The following is a 16,714-nucleotide window of genomic DNA, read 5'->3' on the forward strand; positions in this document are numbered from 1 at the left end:
CCTTCCATGAGGATGGCTCCTAGCCATCAGACTTGAAGAGTTTCCTTGATCTCGCCAATGATGCCCTTCACTCGGGGCTCTTTTCCAACAGCCGATGAAGAGACGCGTGATAGGATACTTTCGATCTCAAAGATATCTTTCGCTGCACTCTTAACCTCGGCTCCTAGAGCCTTGACCAGAGTCCCCAGAGAGACCAGACCTCGGTAGACTGCCTCGGAGTCCTTCTCGCCCGCAACTATCTCGCAAAGTTCCTCGAGGAGGATCAGACCGCGTTCCGCGGATTCAGGGGCCGATGCCCGGCCATCCGAGGTAAGGTAGACAGCGAAGTTGATGTACAAGGTGGTAACAGCGATAGTGAGATTACGGTTGGGCGAGTCGCCACTGTTGGATAGAGCAGATCTCACACCGGTTAAAATTTGCTCGAATGTGTTCATAGCCAGGGACCGTCCAGCGGTTGTTTCGAAAAGGTTGGCAAAGGTTCGGACAGAAAGCATTGCATTGTTGACGTTGAGCGGCGTGTCGAAAACCCGGCTGGTCAGAAGCCCTGTCACGAGGTCGTCACCATTAAACTCCGTGGTCGCGGCGAAAGGTGCAGCGGCAGCCAGCAGACGAAGAAGATCCAGTCCCGGGAGCCTGTTCGCAGTGGGCCATGCCGTAGCGGCCTTGAACACCAGCGGAACTCCAGCTTCGACCGCTGGGGAGTCTGGGAGCTGCTGGGAGGACTCTAACTTGCCGCACAGAGCCACGATGTCTTGTATCTCTGAAGGGGTCAATGCTTTGTCCTTAGCACCTTCGGATAGAAGCTTCTCATTGATTTCCTGGAGCTTTCTCGTAATGACTTTGAGGTTTGCTGAACGGATAGAAAGATACGTCTTTTGTGGAAGAACATGTGTGCGCTCCTCAGGAGTGGACGATGGAGTATTCTCGGCGGCTGAAGCGTCTCCAGGACGGTATCGTCGATCAGAGCCCCAGGGGTCTGAGCCGGGAGGAGCCGCATCTTGAGATTGGCCCAAAGTTGCACCCTGAGTGTTCTGTGTGATGAAGTTTGCAACCTGGTCCAGATATGTCATAGGCAACTCGTTGTCGCCGATGAACTTGGTGGCTGCTTCGTAAGGATTCTGTGAGGCATTGTAGGGGAGTTTGAGCGGAGGCTTGCCATCTTCGATATCGACATCGAAGACATAATCATAATCCTGCCCAAGGTATTCCGTTTTGCGACCGCTGCTTCCTGCCGAATCCACCACGGTGCCAACTGCAATCCACTCCTGTGTGGCTGCTGACCAAGTATGAGCCGTGATGCTGCCATCAGGTTCATTGATCATCTGAATTTGACCCTCTTTCGTTCCTGATTTCTGCTTAAGGAACTCCGGGCGGGCAATTGCTCCTTGTTGATATTGCCAACTTGTTGCGCAGGAATGGCTGACTCCTTGACAGCCTGATCAAACAACTCAATAACCTCCGGTGCCGCCTGTCGCTCCGGACTTCGGCTGAAAATACGCGCAATGCGATCACTAGCGCCGGTAATGATGTCACCCGTTTCCCTACATGCAGCAACACTCCAAACCGAGATGGCAGGGTGGGTAATGGTTTGAACGCACTGAATGCCGTTCCATACTCGAACGGTTCGATCTTCGCCTGAGCTCACTAGCTCACCGGAAGGCAGCGCAGCCAAAGAATAGACGAAGCTCTCGTGGCCATGAAGAGAAGCGACCAAATCGCCCTGCAGAGTGTATAGACGAATAATGCCATCATTACTGGCCGATGCAAACTGCGCTCCGGTCGGGTTCGATGAGGGGACCCTACAGAGGGCCCGCACGACGTCATTGGAGTTTTGTATACTGGCAAGGAGCTTTCCGGAGGTATTGAATATGCGAATCATCTTGTCGGCGCAGCCTTTGTTAATGTTAGTGCATCGTTTCGTCAATAAATTTCATAATGGGGAATCATCGTACCGGTGATAACGGTGTTGTTATCGTAGGCCAGCACAGCCCAAACGCTTCCTTCATGGCCATTCAATACGACATCAGTCTCCCACTTCCCAACCGTCCAGATCCGAGCCGACGAGTCCCAGCTACCACTGACGATCCATCCGCTATCGGGTGACACATCCAGAGCACAGACGTTGTGGGCATGGCCCAGAAGCATCGCATCCGCATTGTCATCCGATCTCTTCCCGGGTTGACGGGCTTCAATTATGGTATCCTGTCCACCAGACAGAATGAGGCCCTCTGGATACTTAGTTGTAGGTTGCAGGTAGGCTAGACTGTTGATGAAAGCCTGGCCATGTGCAGTTATTGTGTAGTCATATGAGGGGGGGTTGGGTAGAGACGAGCTTCCAAAGCCGTACTGTTGCATCGCGTGAAGCTGACAAGACAGCATTTGGGTTGGGAAAGGCCACGGCGCGTACCTGGCACAAGGATTGAAAGTCAGTGAGCTGGATCACATGCAATAGCAAGGTGTCTCGTCGAGACAGCGGGGAGTGAGAGCCTTACATCATCGCCATGGCCTTCAAGGGATGCGGAGATCTTGAAATCAGGCATACATACAACTGATAATCAACTTGAGGAGGACAGAATGGTGAAAAGAGCAAGAATATGATTGATGAAGCTCTGGGGTCCTTGGCTGGGAGTTGTCGTCCGTTACTCGTTCCTGGGGTCCCCGCCGCGCATCATATCACGTGGGCGGTGGAGCTACGACGGATCAATTCCACGATCAGCTCGATCGACACCCCGAGTGGTCGTGCCGCCCTCTGCTTCAGACCTTGATGACTTGACGACCCTGACGAATCTCTTTGGTGCTTTTCTTCTGACCGAATCGAGCTTTCCTTCTCCAAGCCTGCCTTGTGGTGGCCATAGTGGATTCTTGAAGACTCCTGTGTCTCTATCTCCTTTCACTTCACGTTGATCGAATATTTTTTTTTTCAAAGACACCATGGCTTCTGGTGAGTTGTGAGGTGCTTTCTGATCATAACTGTGTGTTAATAGCGCGGAGATATCCCTAAGGTGGTTCCTCTGACCTGTCATGGACATTCTCGTCCTGTGACCCATCTCAGTTTCTCGTCGAATGTCGAGGACGATCAGTACTATATTATTTCTGCGTGCAAAGGTATCGACCTGAATATGCCACAGAGATTTCAGTGCATAGGAAACTTACCTGCCTCAATCAGATAATAACCCAATGCTTAGAGATGGCATCACAGGTGATTGGTATGCCCAATTCATTTCTAAACTAGACCATGAGACAATGCAGCGGCTGACCCATTTGACAGGATCGGTACATTTCTCGGCCACAAAGGTGCTGTGTGGCAGTCCCGGCTTTCGCCGATGCCACCATTGCAGCCACAGCTGCTGCAGACTTCTCGGCGTAAGCCACATTCTCACGCAAACCAATGAAGCTACTGACCACAGAAATAGAAAGGTCTGGGATACCTACTCGGGCGAGTGTCTTCACACTCTGCAACACGCCCACATCGTGCGAGCAATCGCCTTCCCAATGCAGGCCAACCCGCAGATCCTAGCAACTGGGGGTGCAGAGAAGAAGCTCCGCATCTTTGACCTTTCACGCGGTGGCGGGAGCAGCAATGGCTCTTCGCCACCTCTCCCGCCTACTGGGGGAGAGCAGGGCCCCGAGCCCACCAGCTATGAGATTGGGCCTGGCGTCCATGGTGGCACGATCAAGTCTATTGTCTGGAACCAGGACTACAACATCGTGACGACTGCTGCAGAGGACCGCAAGATTCGCTGGTGGGATCTGCGTTCGCGGCATCCTGTCTTCGAGTATGGTGTTGACGGCACGATAGGTTCGTGCGAGTTGAACAGTCTTGCTGTGCGATCTAATGATCCCGGAATCTTGACCGTTGCTGCTGGAAAAAGCGTTTATCTCTTTGATGGAACACAGCCAGGTCGTCTATTGAAGAAGGCTGATTTCGGCTATGAGGTTGCTAGTGCTGCTGTGAACAGTGAGTCTGGGCGACTGGTTACTGGTAGTGCGAATGATACGTGGGCGAGGGTTTATGACCTCCACACCAACGAAGAGCTGGGTAAGTCACCTCTGGGATTTTCCTGTGTGCGGTGTGAATTGATCTAATCTTCGACTATAGAGGTGCAAAAGGGTCATCATGGCCCCATCTGGTCTGTCAGCTTCTCTCCTGACGGCAAGCTATATGCTACTGGTAGCGAAGACGGCACCATCAAGCTGTGGAAAGCATGTCGGGAACCGTATGGTCTTTGGCGGTAGAAGCGGACGATTACACACCTTGTACAGTATTCGGATTTTCCCTAGTCTTCTCCTGTTCTCAGATCCTCCATAAAGTGTTGTGCGATAGCACCTTTGTGTTTGCTCAACAGAAATGACTACCGTCGCTTTGACTTCACTGGCTTTACTTTTATTTTGATTTTTATTTTCATTTGGTAGATGGGGCGGAAAAAAAAAAACCATATGGATGTCCATAAAGCTTCATTTCATATTTGAGCATTCACATGTCTTGCGAAGCACATCAGACCTTCTCTAAAGCCAATACTGTAAGGAACCCCTGAATTCGCGAAGCCATAAATTCGATGTCGAAGAAAGGAAACGGCCCAGATAACCAATTGACAATTTCATAAAATGCAAGTAAAATTACAAGTCTTCCATCTGCAGCATGCCACAGAGGGAAGCGGTGTATCATGCTGACGATGAAACGGAAGAAAAAAAACCAATTTCGAAAAGTTGTGCAGCATGCAAGCTATGTCCCGGCCGTTTTGAAGCAACTCATTCACTCAATCATATCAATGTCATCGTTTTCATGACCAGCAGGCGCAGGCGCAGGCGCGAGGGCATCAGCCACAACTGGGGCTTCGTGGACAGGCTGTTCGCCAGCGCCCTCAGTATCGTTCTTGCCGCCCCAGTAGTCCTCCATCTCCTGATCGAGCTCCTCCTGTGTTTTGCGAGGACGAGCGTTCGAGCGACGGCCTCCATTCTCGGTGTTGCGGGGACGGTTATCGCGGCCCCCTCCGCGGCGGCCAGCATTGCGACCTGTGTCGCGTTGACCGGGGATATATCGGTCGATGTGGTCAGGGGCAGGCTTGCTCATGTCGCTGCGACGGCCACGGCCTCCAGCTCCACGGCGACGTCGTTCTCCACCTTCGTTCTCGCTTTCAGGGCTCATCGGGCGCTCCACGCGGTCGAAGAGGGTGCCGCCAGTGCGCTCGCGACGGCCGGGGACAAGGAGAGGCGGATGGGTTGGCCCTTTGCGTTAGCACCGTCAAATTCGCGAACAGAGTCGTGTGCGTCTCTCAGCCTCTCATATGTGATGAAGGCAACGCCCTCGGAGCGTCCAGCGCGGTCATAAACGAGGGAAAGTTCTTGGACAGGGCCAATTCGGCCGAAGAGGTCCTGTTGGGCAGTGTCTGTCAGATAATGTAGAATTGTTCAAGTCGGCAATACGTACTTCCAAATCACTCTCGGTGATATCGTAGTGAAGGTTTTCCACACGAACCTTGGTCAAGGCGGGACCGCCACTACATTAATAAGTATTGATTAGTATGTCCAGTCATATAGATCAGGGTGTCCATGAAGCAAGTGTGATTCATACCGGCCGGGTGAGCCTGCGCGGCCGGAATGGCGGGAGCCACGAGATGGACGAGCTGGAATCACTGTCAGAGAAAGTTCAAGTATGCCAACATCGGACAATCATCACCCACATTCGCGGTCATCATCGAACTTGTCATGAACCCAGTCGCTACTCATACGACACCGTCAGCCTCCAATCAAGATAGTCCAGCTCAAACACAAAGGGATATTCACAGGTTCAGGTTCACAGAATCTTTGGAGTAAGGCTGTTGAAATCGAACAGAACAACGGTTAGCTGCAAGTCAGGATGGAAGCGAGGACAATTGCGTTGCAAGTTCGCCGCGGCCCTGTCGTTGGCGAGTCTCCAACCATCCAGAGTACTTGACCCGCTAAGATTGTCACGACACAAAAGAATTCGAATTAGGGATAGGAGGGCGGACCTAGAAAGAAGCAAATGATGTCAGCAGGGCCTTTATCCTTCATGCGACAGTAAAATTCAGGCTATGGTGTCAAGATTGGGGCCATACCTTTCTTACGCCATCACGCTCACCGCGACGCCGGCCTGGGTTGCGCCGACCGCCAGAAGGACGATCACCAGAAGGACGGTCACCAGAGGTACGGTCACCAGAAGAGCGACCCTTGTTGCGCTAAAATTGGGGGATCTGTTGTTAGTGGCCGGCTATGAGAAATGGGGCAGCTGGAGGCGTACGGTGTCTTCGGCGATGATCTCGTCCAAACTGCGATCCATCTTGTATGTGTGAAGAGGGAGGGGGTGAAACGAAAGAACAGAATGAAGCGAGGAAGTATGAGATGATGCGATTGACCCTTTCAGGTGTCGCAGAGGATTAAATGAAGTAGAGATGAGGAGTGAGCGGTGGCTGATTAGAAGATTGTCGCCTCTTTCGGGATTCGCGATCTGGCTGGGGGAGCGCCAAATCACGTGCCATGGACTACTCCACTGGCACTAGAGTGAACGGATCTGGAAGTATTTACCTGGTTTGTAAGACTATATCAGCTGTTTCTGTGGAATTTTTACTTCTTAACGTTATTCTTTTTAAGTCATGGTATCCCAGTCTCAATACAAACAGAAGAATGCAGAACATAATGTAACAAGAGGAAGAACCACCGAACCCCAGGATGCATGATGGATATGGGAAAGCCAGGGGAAAAAGAATAATAGAATGACACCACCCCGGTAATCACGGCAACACCATATCAAAACAGACCTTCCGGTATCACCGACGACGCTGTGCAAAGAACAACTGGACTTCAACTTCTTTATTGCTTTCCATTCTTTTTGTTATCCTCAATCATCTTCTCCATGAAACTGATGTAGTCGAACTTGGCCAGGTCTCGGTCCTCTAGCATATCAGGGCCTTCGTGTTGGGGCATCGTCTTGACCAAGTGCTCAATGACTTCATCGGGGATGAGCGAGTGCCGGAGATCCATCTCGGTGACATAAGGCTGTGATTCGTCAATATTCTGTGTTATGGCAATCGTTTACATGATGAGGATTGAACATACCTTGCCATCGGCAACTTCCTTGAAGCTCTGAAAAACTTGCTCCGCAGTATTTTGATCTTCAGTTACACTCACCATGAACCGAATAAACTGCTCGAAGCTGACGCCGGCGTTCTGTGCGAGGCGAATCGGCCCACACACTTCCACGTAAACCTGATGCATCTCTTCCTCATCGTAGACTAGACCCAAACTAGCCAATGCTGCAGAGAACTCCAGTTCCTGCAACGTGTTGGAAGAGTCCCGGTCGAAGTGGCGGAAGACTGACTCAAACTCCTCCAGCTGAATGGGGGTCAAATTGGTCATGCTGCGGGCCACCATCTGGTTCTCCAAGAAGGCCAGCTTCTTCGAGATACTGGACTTCGTCAGGCTCAACTCGTAGGAGAGTTCGTCTAGGGTGAAGGTAGTAAAATCGTTCTCTTCAATGTTGGCCTCGGCACACTGCTCGTCAATTTCCGCTATGGTATCAAGGAAAGCATCGAGCGGCGGCATGTTATCGTTCAGCTTCTTGACATGCTCTAGCTGATCTTCAACATCGCCATCCAATCCGGAGATGGCTAATGATAGGGTCTTTAACGTCAGTGCAAAATCATTTGCCTTATCGGCAAACGAACGGCGCAGGGCGTTCTTGATATCGCGGATTGTCTCATTGATAAGCTGGCTGCGTTGGTGCTCATCTCTTGTCAGACTCTCCCATTCTTGATCGCAAGTCTCCAGGCTTACTTCCGCCGGTGGTTCGTAGGGACGTAGCCGGTAGGTTCCCAGCTTCGTTTTGATGTTGCCCAGCAGGGCTGCCAGATCCGATTTTTCAGCAACCCATTGGCGCTTCTCATTTCGTTTGTACAGCGAGAATTGATGTGCTTGCTCTTTGACGTCTTTGTATGTGCCCTCGAATGAGGAATTCTTCCATTCATCGCGCTGGGCACGAATCAAGCGGAGCAGCTCGCGCATGCGACGCTCGTAACCGCTTTGCATGTCCCAAGCTCCGTGCATATTGTTCACAAACTTCTCTACACGGCGACCGGCATTTTCGACTCTCTCCAATTGTGAGAAGGCATGGAACCAATAGGCAATATAGGTCATCAAGGAGCGGTCATCGGGACGCGGCACATCACACACATCGTCCACGTCGAGCAAATCGGGGATGCCGATCTCGTTTGACGCCAGGTCGAATGCAAGCTTCATGTTTCCGCGGTGGTCGCTCTTGTCCAAAGAATCATAGTCGATCAAGTCCGGTCGGTGGATGTCGAGCAGAGCGCAGAAAGCCAAACCGTTGTTCCAACTGGTCGAAAAATCGCGAACCTCCACATCATCATAGCACGCTGTCTTGCGCTGACACCAGAGTAGCAAACCTTCCTTCGCGGTCATGCCCTCCTCGTTGATGTCGCTAATAGTAAACCGGAGAATGAGAGTCCAGATCAGACCGAGGATGATTTTGCGGTTGCCATCGACGATATCTTCCGCTCCGATGTTCGTCATTTGAATCCTCCTTCCTTTGATAAAGTCCAAACTCTTGTTGACATTCTCGAATTTCTGCACCCGCAGCTTTGGTTTCGATGCATATCGGCCAAGGGATTCTCCACCAAGAATTTCGAGTAGATGAATGAGGATAACCTAATGGGAGCAGCTGAGATCAGCGACTAGAATCGAGGGGCTGATATCGGCTGGATTGCGGGGGGAAAAAGGGACTCACGCCGTCGGAGAGATCAGTGACCAAGTCCGCGATGAACAAGGCCCGCGCCTTCAGCTTGTCATTCAGCCTAGATAGATGGCTCCGTCAGTGGCAGTGACCAGAAAGGGCGGAGAAGACGGACCATTTGGTGAAGGTCTTCTGCTGCACATTAATCCACTGCTTCTCGACCGTCAACATGTTGACTCAGGGCGGCATCCAGGGCCTAAGGCCGATTGGCAATGAACAGGATCAGAGATCAGGGTTCAAGGTGGAAACGAAGGTGGATGATCAGCGGTTAATTTCGAGCGCGATCCGACTCAAAGGGAAGTTTGCTAACGAATCGTCGATCAGGGGCGGGGTGTGTCTTCCGCTCCGCCAAGTCACCCTGGCAACGCTTTGTTGCCCGACGGTATCGAGCTCTTTATCTTTTAGCAGAGTGAAAGCTGGGCCAGAGTAGAAAAGTGATGAAGCAAATCCAGCCACAGACAAGTCATCGTATGGAGGTTCACGCTTATCCCTAGCGATCGAGTATCCCTTGATCACCCAGTTCTATCTTTAGATCTACGCACAGTCGACGACTTGGAACTACGTCGTAGTACGTCGTAGGGCTGGATATGTGGGCACTTGACTAAAATTTTGTTCTGTGATTTGATCCTTTTCTTTAGGACTTGGTCCCTTGGTACTTTAGCGGCTTGGGGACCACCCGTCCGCGACCGAGGCTCGGCGTTCTGAGCCTGGGAACCGATATCCACCGCATAGGTAGTTGGCACCGCTTTCGAAGAGGTAAAGAATAAGAATGGGGAAAGTTGAAGACAAAGAATGGTGTGATCTCGCCACCACATACAGGAGAGAGAATAGAATGTCCGAGCACGCCATGGATGCTATACAGAAACATGAGTAATCGCAGATGATATCATTCCATTGGCGTGGTCCGGCTAAGAGCGGGGCATGCAGCTGCGAAACTCGAGTCGACCTCATTTTCAATTTTTGATCAATTCCCCTACCTTTGCGACTTTTCGAATCCCCCGATACCCTCCAGGAACACGATGTCTATCAAAATCACCGATACCCTCCCGCTTCCTAACAGCAGCGAGCGGATTCCGCGCCTGGGCTTTGGCGTTTACCGTTCCCCATCCGCGCAATGCGTCCAGTCCTGCCTCAAGGCTCTGGAAGTGGGATACCGACACATCGACACCGCGCAGTTCTACGGCAACGAGAGCGAGGTCGGTGAGGCTCTGCGCACCAGTGGCTTGCCCCGCGACCAGATCTTTGTTACGACTAAGATTCTCAGCCCCGCCGGCTCGGTAGAGGCGACCTACACCAAGCTGCTGGAGAGCGTTGAGAAGGTTGGTGGACCTGGCGGGTATGTTAATCTGTTTTTGATCCATAGCTCCAGCTCTGGATCTGCAGGCGTAAGCAGCTGTGGCAGGCGCTGGAGAGGCTACATGGAGAGGGCAAGGCCAAGAGCATCGGAGTGAGCAACTACGGCGTGCAGCATATTGAGGAAATGAAGGCTTATGCCAAGATCTGGCCGCCGCATGTGAACCAAATCGAGGTTTGTTCTTTGCTGATTAATTGACTTGGATTATCGTCCATTTGATCTTTGTTGCTGACTTGCGACTCACTCGCAGCTCCACCCCTGGTGCCAGCAGCGAACGATCGACACATACTGCAAGCAGCACGGAATTGTCGTCGAGGCCTATTCGCCAATTGTCCGTAATAACAAGGCCAATGAGCCCACGCTTGTCGAGATCGCCAAGAGGAACAACCGGTCGACGCAGCAAGTGCTGATCCGTTATGCGCTGCAGAAGGGATGGGTGCCTCTGCCGAAGACCGACAACGAGTCGCGAATTGCAGCAAATGCCGACGTCTTCGACTTCAATCTGAGCGCGGACGAAATGGACCTCCTGGATTCTCTGGACCAAGGTGCTGCAGGAGCTATCGTCGAGGCCGTCGAGAATGAGTGAGCTCCATGCAGTGTGTCATCTCAAAATCACGGATTTTCCGCCAAACCGGGCTAGGCAGTATATGATGCATTCTAAACCCGAATCAGGACATCAGAAAGGCGTTCACTGATTGAAGTGTCGAGCGAGACGGATTCACGTCATGTTTCGACGAAACGATCCACGCGAGACGCTGTCGGATAAATTGCTTGCCGATCGGGTTCTTGCTCTGTGAGACATCGAACGTCCCTGGACGACTAGAGTCAGTCTTTTTTATATTCCCCGTTTCATATAGCGTCTGAACTTATCCAGAGATATCTGGGGCATAGCACATACCGTCGTCCTTGTAGAATAAGCAAATAATTGCCAATAGCGCTCCCGCAGACAGATCTTTCCCAGTCTCGCAGGTCACTAGTAGTGAGCGTGACGTGTTAGCTTCTAGTTGTGCGCTGACAAACTCTTTGACTTTATCAAGAGCTTTGCGTAAATCCCGACTGCCCAGCTTCAATGACCCGCAGCCTAGGTTCAATCGCTTCGTATGGCCTTCCGCAGCGGCAGGACTTCCGTTGCAATCAATGATCAGATCATATTGACCGCTGTCGCTCACAACTGCGTCCGTCTGACCGATGAAAAGGTTGTGAGTTGGAGAAATCCTTGTTGCACTCTGTCCTTCACTCTGTTTTTGATTTTGCTTGACCAGCTCAGAAATGAGACCCGGGAGGTCTTCTTCAGGAGTTTGCTGCAGAACAGCTTGATTCGCCCAAAAGACCGGGGGTGTTAGACCATGCGCCCAGCCCTCGCTGTCATCACCAGCACCCTGGATGTATCCACCCTCAGACATCTCGGCACCATGGACACGTCTTGAGGCAGAGCACAGGACAAAAAGAGTATATGCATCGTTCTTGCATAGATCTGTCGGATAGAAATACGTGCGATTGGCCCATGCAATACGAATAGGCTTCCCAAGCTGCTGCCGCAGCTGATCTAGGTCGAGCTTAAGGCTCTGGTTTGATAAGATCAGCCCTCTTCTTCACACAACCTTTCTCACCCGGGTGAAGAGGGTTTCCCCAACACAAGGACCCTTGCCAAGCTATATGCGGGCATCTTACCTTCAGCGACGATACGAATCCATCGATGCGGCTTTCAATCTGTGATTCCTCGGATTCGCCGAGGAAGTTGGGCGGCAGTTGCACGGGATGAAAATCTGTCTCTGTCGGGAAGAGAGAACGGTTGATCACGGCGCACCAGATCGGAATTGTCTTGGATAGGGCGTCTGGCATCACTGTAGGCTTTGGTGTCAGCCTCGATGCACAGTGATGAACATGCAAAATGAGATAGCCCCGATTAGCCCGTCATGTCTCCCTGTTTGATACGTACATTTACCTCGGCGGGTCGAGTCGACAATCACACACCTGCCGCATTAACATGAAACAAGTCAGTTTGGGGTCATGCAAGCCGTCGGGTATTGAAAATGGTTATCAAAGCCCAACGGAGGCCCAGAAGCATAGACGTGGAAGTCAGACCGCAACGGAATGATCGAACTCCCAATCATCTCTGACTGGTACCGGCGAGAAGCGGATTCAACTCACCCCCCATGCTCCCTCGCCAGCGGGAGAAGCTGCAGGTTCAGCCTACGAAGGCTAAAGTCCCATTGGCCGGTGTGGCCATCTGTGCTCTTGAAATAAGCACTGCCTGTCTTGACATCAGGCGAGATATACCAGCTGCCACAACGCTCATTGGCAACCAGCGGTAAACCATAATGGTCTGCAGCTTCTCGCACAAATTCCGCATCCGCCTCAATTGACCGGAGCCGGTTGGAGACCGACAGAGCCGAGCGACGCAGGGAGGACAGTGTCTGCGAAATGGATTGTCGGGCAGAGGGGAAGTGAAGCGCATCCAGGGTCGGAAAGGATGCCGATCCCATGTTGAAACGGGCCAAGTTTGGCCTGCGTATCGCACTAAAGCTGCGGTCGTACTTTGGGGTAGTACCAATTGGCAGCCGGCCGAGCTCCAGGCGCTTGCTCCAGGAAATCTCAAAATTGGCCGGCTAGTTCGACTGTCAAATTCCAGTGGACGTTGCTGTCAAGGCAGTTGTCAAAAAGAAACCGTGCAAGTCGCGAAAATGGCAGTTGCGTTCGAGATTCATGGATGAGCCAATGAGCATGACGGTGGGATTTACAAGAGTGGAGACATGCAGCCGCCCAACTCAGGCTGGTCGGCGGTCAATAAAATTGCTGAAGGATAACGGTGAAGCGGGGTATGGAATGAAAGTGATAGGGAAGAAGGGGAGGTGAGGGGCAGAAAAGTGCGATGTCAAGTACTTGGTTAACTGCCACAAAAGCGTTTATGATTCATATGACAGATGTTGATTTAGACATGATTCGAAGACGGACCGAAAATGAGTATGTATAGTGTCAGCCTTTCTAGAGCCTGATCTGAGGACCTATATTCCAGGCTAGAATGCTGCGGAGGACGCCTCTTTCTCTGTGGATCTCTTATCCGCTTGTCTTCTATCTCATGAGGTTCATGAGTTCTAGAATCTTCTATTATTTGACTCGCTGATCACCATACGGTCTGATAGTTCCGAGTTCTTGCTTAAAGCACCTTTTGCCAACATTCTCCGAGGAAACTTATGCAACATCCTCAAAACCCCCCGCAGATCCCCCGCGGCCGGGGTCACATTATAAGCCGGAGCTCAATGACCTGGGTCGCATACGAATCGCCGTGCGACCGAGCGGCACGGGTTCGGGCCCTCAGGTCACTGAAATGACTTAATAGAATCTTCTAGATATGGTATCGTGGGTGCATTCCTCTCATGTTGTTGCTTGTCACCAGCATAGGCGCGTAGAATGAGTAGCGAGACAAAACGTCCAGACTTTCTGTCGCACATTCTCGACAAGCTCATTCCTACGAGGGCTGTGAAAACTGACTCTCCCGACGTGCTACGACTTTCTACGAGCACATAGCACGCGCTAAGCTGGAATGGCTTTGGCGCTGCTTACCCCCGTTGGTTGCGGGCGGTGATTGGCAGGATGTCGGGTACCGATACATGCAACTACGTAGTGTTGACTATGTTATACAGGTACCGGTACCTATGTCACGATCTCAAGCCCCGCGGACCCGCAACTGCCCGGAGAATCTCATCGTGGCATCGTCATTCTTTCCTGCTTTCCGTAGACCGGGTTCGTGCCCATAAATGCCTCTTTCCCCCGTTTTGTTCAGTCAATTGTCTCATTCCTTCTCTGGGTTCTTTCACTACACCTTTCTCTTTTTTTTTCCGGTACTACTCCTCCTCTAGATCACCCTAGATCACTCTAGATTTGACATCCCGCCTTGCTGCCTCGGTGTATTGTCCTTTTACTCCCCACTACCCCCCCATTTCTTTTCCCAGCTCAAACAGAACTCAATCTTACTCTCCATCATGCCGAAGGTTCGTGGATCCCCTCGTGGCTCTCAGACCCACCGACGTTAACCGTTCCGCAGATCACCGAGCTCTTCTTCGACTGCGACAACACTCTTGTCCTGTCGGAGGAGCTAGCCTTCGAAGCCTGCGCCGACTTGGCCAATGAAATTCTGGAGAAGCAGGGCATTCCTGATCGCTACACCGGTGGCCAGCTCATCAAAGACTTCGTCGGCCAAAACTTCCGAGGCATGATGATCTCGCTGCAATCCAAGTACAAATTCGAATTAGATCAGGATGAGCTTGAGAGATACGTCACCAAGGAGGAGGACAAGGTCATCGAGAAGCTGGAAGCTAAGGCTCAACCTTGCGTCGGTGCTTCCGAGGTTCTGCAGAGACTCTACGATTCTAAGAAGTACGGCATGGCGGTCGTCTCATCCTCGGCTCTGCGTCGCGTACGCGCCTCTATCAAGAAGGTCGGCCAGGACAAGTACTTTGCTGAAGACATGGTGTTCAGCGCTGCTACCTCGCTGCCCAAGCCCACCTCCAAGCCTGACCCGGCTATCTACCTTCATGCTCTTGAATACGTCAAGAAAACAGCCGCCGAGACTATCACCATAGAGGACAGCAAGTCCGGCGCACTCTCTGCCATTCGTGCCGGAATTCCCGTCATTGCCTACGTTGGTAGCTACAGTAGCGACATGCAGGAGGAGATGGGCAAATGCCTGATGGAACTCGGTGCCAAGATCGTCATGACCGACTGGTCTCAGTTCGACAAGTGCCTAGAGTTCATTGAGAGTGGAGTTGATAGCGAGGCTCCTCAGTCGAGCCTGTAATTTTGTTTTTTTCTTTTATTCACGCCTGCACGATATCATGATAGCAAGCGAATGGTCGTTCTGGAGCTTTGAATTGGGTCTGTTACTTTTGTGACGCCTGTCTATGTGGGATGAGTCCCCGGTTTTCCTCATCCCGGTATTCTTATTGTTGGATGGACAATGTTCCATTCAGATGCAGAAGAGGATGGGGTTCTTTTGCGCTGCTGCGAGTTTATGTTTGCCGGCAGTTGTTTATTTATCGTGTCTGTGCATTTTATCTAGTCTCTTTTAGTTTTCCCGCAACGACGGGGGTTCGAGCAATGAGATACCGGCTATGGGATATTTCATCGTGCGATTGTTCACAAGATACCAAATGTTTTGACTCATCATTCTTCATTTAATTCGAGATTGTTCCTGCAACATAGGATCCCAGCATAGCAAAGTGATAAGATAAGGGTTGGAGCCCCACCACCAGCGGAGATCTCCTCCCCGCCAGCTCTTCGTGAACATTGGGAGTAGCCCGGGAAAGCTTGAACTCTACTGAGTGAACTCCCATTACTACAACTCCCTTCTATTCCCCAATCCGCCCGTAACTTGTCTCTGAATCCTCGACTCAACATGTCGGCAGGTTCCTTGACCAATTCCAAGCACATTTCCAAGGGCCCCCTGGTACGCCATCACACTTGACTTTCCCTTTTGGTTCAAAGTTGCCTCGAAAGAAAGGCAATGAACAACCAAAGGAGTTATGAGCGCAGCAGGCGCCCTCTGCATCATTCCAACTGACGCCTTCATTCAGGATCCGGCCGAAGCCCGGTGGACTCGATTGGTGAAGACCACTTACACCGATCCTCTGGGCGTCGAACGCACCTGGGAATCTGCAGAGCGTACGGTAGGTTGCTTTGCTCATACTTTGGATCTCATTGCGTGTATCATGTTGATCGTCAAGGGTAATTTTTCTATGTCTGGAGACACTATTTAAATCCCAGTCTGGGCCCGCGCACCGATTGATTGATGATCTCCCCTTTTGTTTCAGGCGCACGGCAGCATCGCTGTGTCTACTTTGATAGACTTGATATTTTCACCCGGGTTTGATGTGCATTGAATGACAATGTCTTCATTGGCTGCCTCGGGTTGCAAGCGTTTCCGGAATCATGACACCTGCGACCTGCCATTTTAAGGCGGCATCTGCGTCTTGCTCGGTTTTGGGCCCTTGGACTAACTCAATCTGCATAGACCCGACCGGCTGACTGCGCAATCGACGGTGTTGGCATCTGTACTATCCTCAACAAGTCCACGGGGCCTGAACTGTTGCTACAGAAGCAATATCGGCCCCCGATCGATCAGGTCGTCATTGAAGTCCCTGCGGGCCTCATTGATGCTGGTGAGACTGTGGAGCAATGTGCTGTACGTGAGCTCAAAGAGGAAACTGGCTACGTTGGCGTGGCGGAGCAGACCAGTCCGGTCATGTTTAATGGTAAGTCTTCCGGGTGGAGTGACTTGTTTCATCATTTGCGCGACTTGCACTGAACTCCTGTCTCTAGACCCGGGTATGTGCAATACCAACTTGAACATGGTCCATGTTCGTGTGGACATGTCACTTCCCGAGAACCAGAATCCCAAGCCGGAGCTCGAAGAGAATGAATTCATTGAATGCTTCTCTGTCCCTCTAGCTTCTCTATTTGATGAGATGAAGAAGCTTGAGAAAGAGGGATATGCTATTGATGCTCGGGTTGGCACACTCGCTGAGGGCATCGAACTGGCGAAAAAGTGGAAGTTGTGAAATCAATCGAGATGAACATACATGATGCAACTCAGT

The 16,714-nt window shown here is 51.5% G+C and overlaps 8 protein-coding genes across 8 annotated transcripts; 4 read left to right on the forward strand and 4 right to left on the reverse strand.

Moving 5' to 3' along the window:
- Positions 1-26: 26 nt before the first annotated feature.
- On the reverse strand, positions 27-2,540 carry N7477_008005 (WD repeat PLAP family protein; the record flags this gene model as incomplete). Its single annotated transcript, XM_056969668.1, is given in 4 exon segments — positions 27-1,322; positions 1,334-1,893; positions 1,953-2,346; positions 2,493-2,540. The coding sequence occupies 4 exon segments, from the start codon at positions 2,538-2,540 to the stop codon at positions 27-29; spliced, it is 2,298 nt and encodes a 765-aa protein (XP_056819700.1).
- A 391-nt stretch (positions 2,541-2,931) lies between these two features.
- Positions 2,932-4,236, forward strand: N7477_008006 (WD40 repeat domain-containing protein; the record flags this gene model as incomplete). The annotated part of the gene is made up of 6 exons (XM_056969669.1): positions 2,932-2,941; positions 2,992-3,105; positions 3,186-3,199; positions 3,269-3,363; positions 3,414-4,039; positions 4,100-4,236. The coding sequence occupies 6 exons, from the start codon at positions 2,932-2,934 to the stop codon at positions 4,234-4,236; spliced, it is 996 nt and encodes a 331-aa protein (XP_056819701.1).
- Positions 4,237-4,753: 517 nt separating this feature from the next.
- On the reverse strand, positions 4,754-6,298 carry N7477_008007 (putative RNA binding protein; the record flags this gene model as incomplete). The annotated part of the gene is made up of 7 exons (XM_056969670.1): positions 4,754-5,152; positions 5,194-5,373; positions 5,429-5,498; positions 5,573-5,624; positions 5,682-5,700; positions 6,087-6,197; positions 6,260-6,298. The coding sequence occupies 7 exons, from the start codon at positions 6,296-6,298 to the stop codon at positions 4,754-4,756; spliced, it is 870 nt and encodes a 289-aa protein (XP_056819702.1).
- Positions 6,299-6,828: 530 nt separating this feature from the next.
- Positions 6,829-8,938, reverse strand: N7477_008008 (alpha-actinin, sarcomeric (f-actin cross linking protein); the record flags this gene model as incomplete). Its single annotated transcript, XM_056969671.1, has 4 exons — positions 6,829-7,014; positions 7,075-8,682; positions 8,762-8,828; positions 8,883-8,938. The coding sequence occupies 4 exons, from the start codon at positions 8,936-8,938 to the stop codon at positions 6,829-6,831; spliced, it is 1,917 nt and encodes a 638-aa protein (XP_056819703.1).
- An 848-nt stretch (positions 8,939-9,786) lies between these two features.
- On the forward strand, positions 9,787-10,707 carry N7477_008009 (aldo/keto reductase family protein; the record flags this gene model as incomplete). The annotated part of the gene is made up of 3 exons (XM_056969672.1): positions 9,787-10,103; positions 10,151-10,295; positions 10,372-10,707. 3 exons carry the CDS (start codon positions 9,787-9,789, stop codon positions 10,705-10,707), a joined length of 798 nt encoding a protein of 265 aa, XP_056819704.1.
- Positions 10,708-10,789: 82 nt separating this feature from the next.
- Positions 10,790-12,607, reverse strand: N7477_008010 (initiator tRNA phosphoribosyl transferase family protein; the record flags this gene model as incomplete). Its single annotated transcript, XM_056969673.1, has 5 exons — positions 10,790-10,932; positions 11,020-11,686; positions 11,793-11,965; positions 12,061-12,095; positions 12,273-12,607. 5 exons carry the CDS (start codon positions 12,605-12,607, stop codon positions 10,790-10,792), a joined length of 1,353 nt encoding a protein of 450 aa, XP_056819705.1.
- Positions 12,608-14,104: 1,497 nt separating this feature from the next.
- N7477_008011 (HAD family hydrolase) lies at positions 14,105-14,919 on the forward strand (the record flags this gene model as incomplete). Its single annotated transcript, XM_056969674.1, has 2 exons — positions 14,105-14,113; positions 14,167-14,919. The coding sequence occupies 2 exons, from the start codon at positions 14,105-14,107 to the stop codon at positions 14,917-14,919; spliced, it is 762 nt and encodes a 253-aa protein (XP_056819706.1).
- A 597-nt stretch (positions 14,920-15,516) lies between these two features.
- N7477_008012 (MutT/nudix family protein) lies at positions 15,517-16,678 on the forward strand (the record flags this gene model as incomplete). The annotated part of the gene is made up of 4 exons (XM_056969675.1): positions 15,517-15,567; positions 15,695-15,787; positions 16,132-16,372; positions 16,440-16,678. 4 exons carry the CDS (start codon positions 15,517-15,519, stop codon positions 16,676-16,678), a joined length of 624 nt encoding a protein of 207 aa, XP_056819707.1.
- Between the last annotated feature and the right edge of the window lie 36 nt (positions 16,679-16,714).

The sequence above is a fragment of the Penicillium maclennaniae genome (genome assembly GCF_028827695.1).
Source record: "Penicillium maclennaniae strain IBT 15551 chromosome Unknown utg000007l:1.0-4884863.0:1.0-4888362.0, whole genome shotgun sequence".
In the NCBI taxonomy this organism is placed as follows: domain Eukaryota; kingdom Fungi; phylum Ascomycota; class Eurotiomycetes; order Eurotiales; family Aspergillaceae; genus Penicillium; species Penicillium maclennaniae.